Source organism: Ipomoea triloba, chromosome 12, assembly GCF_003576645.1.
Source record: "Ipomoea triloba cultivar NCNSP0323 chromosome 12, ASM357664v1".
NCBI classification, from domain to species: domain Eukaryota; kingdom Viridiplantae; phylum Streptophyta; class Magnoliopsida; order Solanales; family Convolvulaceae; genus Ipomoea; species Ipomoea triloba.
This window is the reverse complement of record NC_044927.1, coordinates 22,352,161-22,364,666: the sequence shown is the minus strand read 5'-3', so window position 1 is coordinate 22,364,666 and position 12,506 is coordinate 22,352,161. Positions and strand designations below refer to the sequence as shown.

The 12,506-nt window shown below is 35.4% G+C and overlaps 2 protein-coding genes and 1 long non-coding RNA gene across 4 annotated transcripts; 1 reads left to right on the top strand and 2 right to left on the bottom strand.

Moving 5' to 3' along the window:
* Positions 1-547: 547 nt before the first annotated feature.
* On the bottom strand, positions 548-2,900 carry LOC115999064 (7-deoxyloganetin glucosyltransferase-like). Its single transcript, XM_031238813.1, has 2 exons — positions 2,299-2,900; positions 548-1,873 (listed from the first exon to the last, which is right to left on the bottom strand). The coding sequence occupies exons 1-2, from the start codon at positions 2,795-2,797 to the stop codon at positions 918-920; spliced, it is 1,455 nt and encodes a 484-aa protein (XP_031094673.1). The 5' UTR covers positions 2,798-2,900; the 3' UTR covers positions 548-917.
* Positions 2,901-4,499: 1,599 nt separating this feature from the next.
* On the bottom strand, positions 4,500-7,462 carry LOC115999065 (7-deoxyloganetin glucosyltransferase-like). The gene is made up of 2 exons (XM_031238814.1): positions 6,914-7,462; positions 4,500-5,830 (listed from the first exon to the last, which is right to left on the bottom strand). The coding sequence occupies exons 1-2, from the start codon at positions 7,410-7,412 to the stop codon at positions 4,875-4,877; spliced, it is 1,455 nt and encodes a 484-aa protein (XP_031094674.1). The 5' UTR covers positions 7,413-7,462; the 3' UTR covers positions 4,500-4,874.
* A 1,177-nt stretch (positions 7,463-8,639) lies between these two features.
* LOC115999066 lies at positions 8,640-10,947 on the top strand. 2 transcript variants are annotated; one of them, XR_004093977.1, is made up of 5 exons: positions 8,642-8,839; positions 9,416-9,500; positions 9,590-9,723; positions 9,850-10,621; positions 10,707-10,947. It is a non-coding gene; the product is annotated as an uncharacterized LOC115999066 (long non-coding RNA). The 2 variants fall into 2 exon arrangements; XR_004093976.1 differs by having other exon boundaries at positions 8,640-8,839; positions 9,850-10,900.
* The last annotated feature ends 1,559 nt before the right edge of the window (positions 10,948-12,506 follow it).

The following is a 12,506-nucleotide window of genomic DNA, read 5'->3' as shown; positions in this document are numbered from 1 at the left end:
AAAAAAAAAAAAAAACTACCAACGGGAGATGAATCGTCTCCGGCCGGCCTCGTCTCCATGGCCGGAGCTTCGTCTTCGTCTCCGGCTCCGGCCATGGAGACGACGACCTTCGTCTCCATAGCCAAGAGACAAAGGTTCTCCTGGCCATGGAGACGAAGGTCGGCTTCGTCTCCGGCCAAAGAGACGAAGAGACGATTCGTCTCCATGGCCAGGAGATGAAGGTTTCTCCTAGCCATGGAGACGAAGGACCTCGTCTCTGGCCGGCAGTTTTATTTTTTTTAATTATTTTATTTAAATTTAAATTTTAATTAATTATTTTATTTAAAATTATTTTAAAATATCATTTTAAAATGGGTAACCGGCACATCAGGTAAAACAGGTCATTTTGGATGAAATTGCATGAATTCGTATAGTTCAGAGATTCAATTGTATTGTTTTTTTAGTTCGATGGCCTAATTGCATTTTTGCGTGTAGTTCAGTGGCCAATTTGACCCTTATTCCTAGATCAATTATTGAATCAGATTTCTTGGGAAATGGATATGTCCCATTTGACAGTAACACAGAGCTCTGTTATTAACCATTCTGTTGAATACAAATATTAGCGAGTAAAGTATTATAGCATACAATGTGTGATTATTGAGAGGAATTTGATTCCATTAATCTACGCATTTGCTGCCATGTAATTCAATCCAGAAGAAAACAGAAAAGACTCGGGAAGAAGACGAAGGAAAAGCCAATACAAGTTCTGATACACCTCTGCCATCATGCATACAGAGAAAGGTGATAAGGTGTCATGCATGCAGAACGTGGACTTGGTAGAGACAGGCAAAGGAGAAGGCCTAAATTGCCGAGCTATCTTGCTGATTTTGATCCTACTTTTAAACAGTGAATAGATCATAATATAAATTTTTGAGACATTATTTTGATGTTGGAGGTATGAGCACGTTGTTCACGATTTCCTCAAAATTAAGGTAAGATGGCCCGGCAGGAGATGCCACCACTGCTTCAGCTAATTTCTTCAGCTTCATCACCTTCTCTTTCATCTCCTTCCCCTTTTCTCCGCCCATCATCTCTCTCACCAGATCCCCAATCACATTCCTATCCCCATTGGAATCAATTTCCATTCCAACCCCCAACTCCGTGCAACAATACCAGCAATTAGTCGGCTGCTCTGAGAAGAAAGGCCAGCATAACATAGGCACACCCGCAGAAATACTCTCCAGGGTCGAGTTCCACCCACAGTGCGTTAAAAAACACCCAACTGATGGGTGGTTCAACACTTGTTCTTGTGGGCACCAACTCGCCAATAAGCCCCTTTCTCTGGTCTCAGTTAGAAACTCCGGCGGCAAAATGGCCGATTCTCCCTTCACTAAATCAGGTCTGATTATCCACAGAAACGTAAATTTGCTATTTGCAAGCCCCCAAGCAAATTCGAGTAGCTGCTCAGGGGTCATAACTGTTACGCTTCCATAGTTCACATACACAACTGAACCGGCTTCTTTCGTGTCCAACCATTCCAGGCAATACGGATCTTCTTTCCACAGATTGCATCCAATGGATTTCAAATCATCCCCCAGAGGAAATTGATTGCGGAGAAGATGAAGAGGGCCAATTGTGTAAATTCCTGGAAACTTTGACCGAAGTGCATTTATAGCTTCAGGCTCTAGCTCGTCAAATGTGTTCAAAATAATAGCCGATGCCTTGGGAATTGCCTCAACTTCTCGAATTGCAAATTGGGATATGACATAATTTGGGTCATCATCCTGGCCCGAGTTCCATATGAAACTTGGTAAATATTTTGCCGGGATACCTTTCAAACCCGGAATCCAATCTATAATCGTATCCAAGTACCCATTTGTTAGGTAATTTGGCTCTGCAAAGAAGATAAATTGTGCAAATTCCCTAAAATTTTAAAAATTATTTTCATCGTAGTATAATAATAAAAATAAAAATAATAATATAATTTTCTATATTAGACATTTATTTTTGTGCATAGCGCATAAAAAAAAACTAATATTTAATATAAGATTCTTTGATTTACGGCCATACCAGAAAGACAGGACCGAAAAGGTCAGTAAATTTAAAATCTCATAATTACCCAGCCAGCAATCCGATCACTAACTTGAATAGATTGTATCATCTCATTTAATATAATAGTCAACAACATTAAGCAAAAAGCATATAGCTATGCATAATTGAATAACGTACGTAAAGTCACCAAAATAAAGTTCGCGTGAACCAATAAAATTAAAAAAAAAATGAGAAAACCAATAAAATTAAATTAAACATGCTTTATACCCTTAATTGGGGTCAAATTCTTTTCAGCAAGTTGACGGTAGTGGACGTAGCCATCTAAACCACAAGTGCTGCAAGTCCAAAAGAACACATTGGGAATGCACAGTTCGTCCGCCACCTTGTGAGTGAAGCTCATGCTGCCGTCGGAAACTATGCAAGTCACCGGAGGGGATTCGGACGATGGATCGTCATTCAACCTTTTAACCAGCTCCCTAAAGGGGTCCAAACAGTAGTTGGTAGAGGAGACAGTAAGGAAGGCGACGTCTTGGGTGGCGTCGGGATTGGACGGCGATAAGCCGTCGGGGATGGCCTCGAATTTGAAGGACGGAAGACCTTCCATGGCTTTGGAGCCTCTGGACCTGAGAAGACGGTCGTGATTAAACTCGTTGTTGACGAAGGTTATGTGAAAGCCTTTGTGGTGAAGCAGTTTGGCTAGTTGCAGCATAGGGTTGATATGGCCCTGTGCCGGAAAAGGAATGCATACTGCATGAGGGCGTGCCATTATTGGACCAAGACACAAATTAAAGGCCTGACGGACCAAGTTTTTTTATTAATAGACAGAGAAATGTTAGCCTTATTAGATTTCTTTTTTTTTTTTTATTCGACTTTAGAATTTTCAAGATTTGATTAGTACCACAAGATGTGGTAGTTTAAAATATCCATAGATATGTTTGAAATGGTTGGTTGGTTAATGTGCGTCCAAGAAGAGCATGTTTCTGGAAACGTCTATAGATTGCCCTTGAGTGCACGACGAATCATATGGGCCGATCAGCACAGAAATATCCTCATCGTAGCCGTAGCCCACTCACAATTGGTTATCACTTATCAGTTTGTTTGTTTCATTATCTCAATGCATGCGTAAGAAATATTATTATGGAAAACTAATTTGACAACCACAAAATTGACAGAGTAGTTGAGTTAATTGAATTGTTAAAATTACACAATTTTAAAATTTCAAATTATACTAAGCAAAGTAGCTTCGTAACAAGCATTTTATCTTAATTAATATCATACTTTTACATATAAATATTATAATATCTATTATAACTTATGATTAACAGTTTATTTATTTTAAATTGCTGTATTAAATTTTTTGTAATAAATACTAGGATGAATCTATCATAAAGTAGCAACCAACCATCATATATTAAACTTATCTCACGTATTAAAATTTGTAAGAGAGTTTCACACAATTATGATTCTAAAATATAAAATTGTATTAATAATTAAAAGATAAAACAACAAAAGTTAGAGTTCCGAGAAGTTCGGATGGCGACAAGAATAGGATGAGGGAATTTGTTTTTTTGATTTGTGAGGCACCCACCTAGTCACATGCACGTGCTAAGGAAAATAATAAAAAGGAAAATGTTGTTCTATTTCTCGGCTATGCCAAACGTCCACCGGCCTTCACCTTCCTCGGTCTTCCTTCTCTCTCTCGTCGGCAGCTTCCTCCGCCACCGCCATACGTACAGAAGCTTCGTCAGGTGACTGCATTTTTTTTTGGTATTATGTTGTTGGTGAGCTTATAATAACAGAGTAATAATGATGAAGATGAGGATTAGGATGGTAATGAATTGTTAGCGGAATGATGACGAGGTGATTTTTTTGAAAAAAGATGATTATGATCATGATGTTCTGTACTTCTGTTTTGATGTTGAAACTAATGATGAGGCTTGATTATTATAATAATATAGTGATAATGGTATGATGATGAGGATGACAATGCCTACGACATGGTGAGATGCTGTTGATCAAATGGTACTGGATTGAAATGATAAGAAGATCATTTCGGCCATGTGCTATTATAATAATAAAAATAGTAAATTATATTAAGATTTAATTGATTCACACATTTCTATCACGGTGATTAGGATGATAGCTAGTTTAAGTGTTGATAAGATTTTGGACTTGGAGAGTAAGATTTATGACCATTTAAAATTATTTTACTAAGTGCTTATGTGCATAATATTGTTATGGATGGTGTTATGTTTTGGATTATATTTATAGGGGAATACACAAATGATTAGATTGGTGGGGTGTTTAAGGTGTTACTGATTGGTTTCTTGTTTCCATTATTTGAGTATGATGTGTAAGTTTCAATCACGGCTCCAAATGCATTGAGATGTAAATTATTGTGTTAACCTTCGAGGGCGACACCATTATTGTTAATCTGCACGGATAGCAACAAATTCGCATCTTAGTAGTTATATCATGGCACAACATTTATTATATTTTCTCATTATCAGCCTTATTTCACTAATACAGAAAAGATGATGAAAAATAATCTACTGCTCATATGAGTACCAACTAATTTAAGTAATAATTTTGAAAATAACTAACAAACAAACAACAACTCTTAATCTACACATCTGCTGCCATGTAGCTCAATCCAGAAGAACACATAAAAGAATCCGGAAGAAGACAGAAGTAAAAACCAATAGAAGTTCACTAAACACCTGTTGTCAACTTCTTTTTGGCTAACCAACATATTTCAACTAGATCCTCTTTTTTCTTCTTATTAACTCCCCGGGATATAACACATTAACAGACCAGAGACCATAATAAAAACTTCTAAGAAATTATTTTGATGTTGGAGGTATGAGCACATTGTTGACGATTTCCTCAAAATTAAGGTAAGATGGCCCTGTAGGAGATGCCACCACTGCTTCCGCTAATTTCTTCAGCTTCATCGCCTTCTCCTTCAGCTCCTTCCCCTTTTCTCCGCCCATCATCTCTCTCACCAAATCCCCAATCACATTCCTATCCCCATTGGAATCAATTTCCATTCCAACCCCCAACTCCGTGCAAGAATACCAGCAATTAGTCTGCTGCTCTGCGAAGAAAGGCCAACATAACATAGGCACACCCGCAGAAATACTTTCCAGAGTCGAGTTCCACCCACAATGCGTCAAAAAACATCCAACAGATGGGTGGTTCAACACTTGTTCCTGTGGGCACCAACTCGCCAATAATCCCCTTTCTCCCGTCTCGGTTAGAAACTCCGGCGGCAAGATTGCCGATTCTCCCTTCACTAAATCAGGTCTAATTATCCACAGGAACGTGAATTTGCTATTTGCAAGCCCCCAAGCAAATTCAAGAAGCTGCTCAGGGGTCATAACTGTGACACTTCCATAGTTCACATACACAACTGAACCGGCTTCTTTCGTGTCCAACCATTCTAGACAGTAAGGATCTTCCTTCCATAGATTGTATCCAATGGATTTCAAATCATCCCCCAGAGGAAATTGATTGCGGAGAAGATGAAGAGGGCCAATTGTGTAAATTCCTGGAAACTTAGACCGAATTGCGTTTATAGCGTCAGGCTCTAGCTCGTCGAATGTGTTCAAAATTATAGCCGATGCCTTGGGAATTGCTTCAACTTCTCGAATTGCAAATTGGAATATGACATAATTTGGGTCATCATCCTGGCCCGAGTTCCATATGAAACTTGGTATATATTTTGCCGGGATACTTTTCAAACCCGGAATCCAATCAATTACATTATCCAAGTACCCATTTGTTAGGGAATTCGGCCCTGCAAAGAAGATAAAAGTGTGTAAATTCTCTAAATTTTTAAAAATTATTTCCATTGTATAATATAATAGAAATATCTATCAAAAAACTTATAATAGTGAATCCAATATCCATGATTTATGTTTTTATTTCTATGTTTATCGAGTTGTACATTATGCTACAAATATTGTATTTTTTTTAAAGGCATTGTGTTATTATTTTTAGTAAACAAAATTATCACTACGCTATTAAATTTTTATTAAAATATATTAAATGCTACCTTTAAAAAAAGAATTATATACTATTAATTTTAGAATTAAAAAAAAATTGCTATAACTATGACTTTAATATTGAGTACTAATATTTGAAATTTATTTTTAATGCATAGCAAGTAAAAAAAATTAGTACTTAATTGAAGATACTTTGATTTATTGGGAAAGCCATGAGACTCGTTACTTTAGCTACCAAAAGACCATAATGAGGTAAATCAACTTAGGTCATCTATAACTAATAGACTCAAACCAAAAATGCTAATAAAAGAGGTTACGTTTGTTATGCAAAAGTAGACCCGGGTCCAAAACGACACTGTTTGAATTTTTTATTTATTTTTTTTTTTTGTCATGGACCCGGGTCCACCTTCCTTCACGTTAACTTGTCGTTTGTCTTCAGAATTCATTCTTCTATATATTCATAGTTTTTTAACTCTATATTCACAATTTTAGATCTCAATATACAAAATTACATAGCTCAATATTCACAAATTTTGAAGTGTATATTCACAACTACATAACTCTATATTTACAATTAAAGAATTCTACATTAACAGTACAATTACAGAACTCTATATTTAATAGTATAACACAATTTTTGAATCTATATTCATGATTTTTGAACTCTATATTCATAATTTTTGAATTATATATTCACAAAATAAAATATCATTAGCCGAGCCACTGAGAAAACAATACTACTATCTACACTGTTATTTCAGAGGCACATTTTACAAGGTGGACCCAAGTCTATATCATAATTTGGCACGCAGGAGGTTACTATAAGACAACTGATAAAGTTCGCATGAACCAAAAAAATTAAACATGCTTTATACCGTTAATTGGGGTCATATTCTTTTCAGCAAGTTGACGGTAGTGGACGTAGCCATCCAAACCACAAGCGCTGCAAGTCCAAAAGAACACGACGGGAATGCACAGTTCGTCCGCCACTTTGTGAGTGAAGCTCATGATGCCGTCGGAAACTATGCAAGTCACCGGAGGGGATTCGGACGAGGGGTTGTCATTCAACCTTTTAACCAGCTCCCTAAAGGGGTCCAAACAGTAGTTGGTGGAGGAGACAGTAAGGGAGGCGACGTCTTGGGTAGCGTCGGGATTGGACGGCGGTAAGCCGTCGGGGATGGCCTCGAATCTGAAGGACGGAAGACCTTCCATGGCTTTGGAGCCTCTGGACCTGAGAAGGCGGTTGTGATTAAACTCGTTGTTGACGAAGGTTATGTGAAAGCCTTTGTGGTGAAGCAACTTGGCTAGTTCCAGCATAGGCTTGATATGGCCTTGTGCCGGAAAAGGAATGCAAACTGCATGAGGGCGTGACATTATTGGATGATGCAATTTTTGTTGCAAGACACAAATTAAAGGCCTGACGGACCAAGCTTTTTATAGACAGAGAAAGGTTAGCCACTTAGCCTTAAAGATTAATTATTATATGTTCACATGAACAACTCAACTAGTCATAGTGGTCAAGTTTGAGAGAAGAGAAAATTAATAATTGTAACAGATTTATTTTTATTTTTTGTTTTGGTGATGAGACCTGCATAAATTATATCTTTTAATTTTAGCCATTAAATTACATTTTTGATATAAGTAAAAAGTTAAAAAAATTTCAAGATTCGGTGAGTAATAAGATAAGGAGATGTGATGTTTAAAATTTCCATAGATGATTTAAATGGTTGGTTGATTGACTTGATTCATGTGCGTCCAAGAAGAGCATGCTGTTAGAAACGTCTAGTATAGTGATTGCCCTTGGCACCCGACGAATCATGGACCGATCAGCACAGAAAATATCCGATCCTCATCGTAGCCGACTCACAATTAGTTGTCACTTGTCTGTTTGTTTGTTTCATTTCAATTCTCAATGCATGCCAAAGAAATATTATTATGAAAAACTAAATTGACAACGACAAGATTGACGAAGTAATCTGAGTTAATTAAATTGTTAAATTCACAAAATTTTAAGACTTTAAATTTGACTGAGCTGGAGTAGCTTAGTAACATTATTTTATCCTAAATACACTATCACAATTTTGCATATAACATTTATTATAACTTGCAAATTAATAACATTTTATTTGTTTTAAATTGCTGGTATTAAATCCTTTGTAATAAATATTATAATGATTCTATAATGAGCAAATTTAATTTATCTCACGAATTAAAATTTATAAGAAAATTTCACACAAATACAAGTCTAAAATGTAATCTACCTATACTTATATTTGGCACTTGCAAATTACCCCTCAAAAATGACACCAATACTGTCCATTGATCTTAAATCTTATGGCTGAAATATTTTTATTAAACATTTATCTTTATTTTTTTTTATCATTTGACCTCACCTTTTAAACAAATTGCGAATTTGCCATATAACTCCACACGAGTGCTTCTCAGTTCTCACTAATCCACACGAGTGCGTCTGACATTATTAATGTAGATTATTTTTAAAAAAAATGTAGATTAAAATATAATGAAACACAAGGTAGTGGAATAAAAAGGGAATATGGTTGCCAGCAATCCATTTTGTCAGCAAGTGAAAAAGGAAACCAACTTCAATTTTTTTACCCATGTTATTCGGAAGAAAAGTTGGAATTATTATCATTATTCCCATTCATTGTCGGCAGCAAGTAGAAGAAAAGAAAACCAATTTTCTTCTTTTCTCTCTTCATTCGGCAGTTCGGCACCAAGAAGGAAGAGAGCATTCTTCTTCTTCATCTTTGCACGCAGATTATTTTTGCCTTGCTTTTGCCGTGAGTTTGCTGAGCTTTCTCATGTTTTCGGTTGTTTCTGATCTCAATTCGTTCTCTTTACTTGAATTAAAAATGGGTTTTCATTTGTTTTCCTTAAATTTGTCCTTATTTTATCAAATCGGAATCTCTGGATTTGTTGTTTATTGTTTGCTTCTAATGCATTTTGTTGTTTGTGGTTGGTGTAGAGAGGAAAGACAAGGTCGTTTTGGTTAGAAAGAAAATTTAGCTGTGATCTGAGCAGTAATGAGAAAAGAACACAACCGTTAATTGCTAATGCAGTAGCAGTGTTTTTTTTAGTAAACCAAGGTGGTCTGTGGTTATGCATGATTACATAATCTGGATTTTGTGTGTTTAGTTTATATATATACTTGCAATTCACGAAATCTCATTTGATTCAATTTTTTGGTAAAAAAAATTTGTCTAAAACTTGCAGGGGTCTACTCACTCTAACATGTATTTATTTGCCTGATGTTGTTTGTGTTTGTTTCACTCAGAGATCGATATAGTTTTTTTGCTGCCTTCTTCATTTGTAGAAGGTCATTATAGTGTTGTAAATATATTTATTTTCTGTGGCAGGTGGTTGAGATTGATGATTAAACCCGCGACCTCAAGCTGGGCACGCATGTCCGTTCATATTAAGGCCATTGTGTTTGGCCTTTAGGTGTTTTAAGTTTTTAACTTTGCTTTTTCTCTCTATGAAATTATTTTCAGATTCTTGTGCAAAATTAATCCTTCATTTTTCAATGACAGAGATATTATTGCCGGAGATATCATTTTCACAAGACAACGTCACCTGCTTCACCCAGTCACACCGGCGGACTGGTCTGCTTCGTTTGGTAGCCTACAGCATAGATGAGGATGGTTTACCACATGAAAGTTATGGGGTAAAGTCCTAGCTTCTGCTCCTCATTTTTGAATCTTAATTCTTTTATTTGTAGCTGTGAATTTTATGGCTTTCTTGAATACATAGAGATTGACCAATTTGAATATGTCGGATTTTTTCGGTGAAGCCTTCTATTGAGTTGGCCAGTTTCGGCCTCCGGTTTCACCCAGCCTTTGCCGCCGTCCTGAGTTCGCGAGGATAGGCGACAGCTTGGAAGGGAGAACAACTTGAAAGTCAACAGTGGAAGGGAGATCAATTTGGAAGCCAACAGCTTAGAAGGGAGAACAGCTTGGAAGCCAACGGCGTAGAAGGGAGAACAACATGGATGCCAACAGCTTGGAAGGGACGTGAGTGTCAAAAAGCACAGTCAACAGCATTCATTCCCAAACTACAGTGCAATTTTGAAATATATTGTGTGATATGTTGAGCCAGCAAAAAAGGTTTTAAATTGTGGTCGTTGTCGGCGAGGAAGACGACAAAAGGGAAAAGGTTGTGAATTTAAGGGAGGAAAAGAGGGGAATAGTGTCAGATGGAGATGGAAAGAAAAAAAAAATTCATTCCATTACCCATAAAATATTCAATCCCATTGCCCCATAAAGTATTCAATCCCACTACCCCATAAAGTAGCTTTGTCTGAAGTAAGGTTTTTTTTTTTGAAAACTACTGAAGGTTAAAATGGAGGTCATTATGCTTTAAAAATTTCAGGTAATATTATTACATGAACTATGTATAGTATTTTTCTGGCCATATGCTTTGTTGGATTTTTTTTTTTACTATTTGGCTTTCTCTTGAATAATTTTATCAGTAGACCAACTGCTTTCCCATGTTTGAAGAATAATAATTGAGGTTGGCTGGTTTTTCGGGAGAAATTGGGTATGTTGCATTCCTTCTCCTTAAAGGTTACTGCTTCTTTTATACATTAGTGTGCTTGTGTCCCTCCTATTATTTACTGTCACTAAGCAATTTGTTGAAAGGATGATGCAGATGAGTAGATGACTAAGAATAAAATGGTTATGCATGTCTCACACTGGCGTGAGACTATGTATGTCACTACTTTGTATTTTCATATTGTATGAATTTTAAGAGTTTACGTGAACTTTGACTTGAAAGTAGAATAAAATGGTTATGCATGTCGCACACTGGCGTGAGACTATGTATGTCACTACTTTGTATTTTCATATTGTATGAATTTTAAGAGTTTAAGTGAACTTTGACTTGAAAGTAAGTTTAATGTTCACTAAAATTATTTATTTGTTTCAAAGTTATATGAATATTTATTATTAATATTCGCAAGATAATTATTCACCAAAATTTTATTATCCAAAATTAATAATTTCTTTTTAAGTGTTTATGTGTAAAATAATTTATAATGCCATAACAATATTTTAGTAGCTGTAAATATCTAATTTATGTGATATTTGGAATTTTAGTTATTGAAATGATTAGAATTTGAAGAGTTCACGTGAATTTTGGCTTCAAGGGTAAGTTTAATGTTCACTAAAAGTATTTATTTGTCCCAAAGTTATATGAATATTTATTCGTAATATTTGCAAGATTATTCTTCACGAACATTTTGTTACCCAAAATTAATAATTTGTAAGTGTTTGTGTAAAATAATTTAGGACTCTAAGTGGTGGGCCACAAGAAAATTTTTTTATTATGAGGACTCTAAATGGTGGCTTTTTCATCAAAATTGGAATGGATTAAAGACAATTTTTAGTGGGAGGAGTGCTAAAGAAGACGCCTTTTTGTGTGCTTCTGGTAGGAGACGTGAAGGCTTTGTCCTCTTTATTATGTGAATCTATGTACGAAGCTCTATCGTCTGGATTTTAAAAATTGGAGATTATGGACACCATGGCTGACTAGAATTGGTCCCCAGGGTTGACTATGTACGAAGCTCTATCTTTGATTAACACATTTATGGGTTGACTAATAGTTAGACTAAATTAAATAGCTTTTTGAGCTGTGTATACTGATTTTGCAATGTGTTTGTGGGCTGGAATTTACCAAGTATGCATTGGGCCTTAAGACTTAATCTTGGCTGTTCTCAGAAATATGCATTCTTTACTCTAGAAATTAATTTTTAAAAAATATATATGTAATAAATCAACTCACAAATATAAATATATAATGATGCCTCTAATATGAGCTCACATGAGTTTCTTTGAAGTGGTGCCAGGGTGAGTCTGTTAGGGAACCAATGTGTTTATGTATGTTTTATTTTATCATATAATAATTATTAAAATTATGGAGTATTATCGTTGGGCATTCGCGTGCCAGTGACTAGTTGTAATATACAATATGGTGACAAGATCCCTATTTATGGCTCATAAACCACTTCTTTGTCCTAATTATATTATGACAAACTTTATTCTCACCAAAAAAAAAATTATGACAAACTTTATAAAATATAGGCATTTTTGTCTTACGTATCAACTAGACTTTAGCTAGGGCGATAGTCCCTGCGATCCAAGCTCAATACTCCACGACCCCATCTCAACAAGTTAAGAACATAATTAAGTTCAAGTTACATCCCATACATTATTCATTTATATATAAATATTATTGTTAGTCTTTTTTATATACAAGTTTATCTATTGAACATTAATTTTGATAAGAATTATAAGAATTTATCATTTCGAGTAAAAAAATCGTTCAATCACCACTAGCAGTATAAGCTTTATTCTAATCGGTTAAAGTAAAATACTTTGTTTATACATAATATGATATATATATATATATATATATATATATATATATATATATATATATATATATATATAT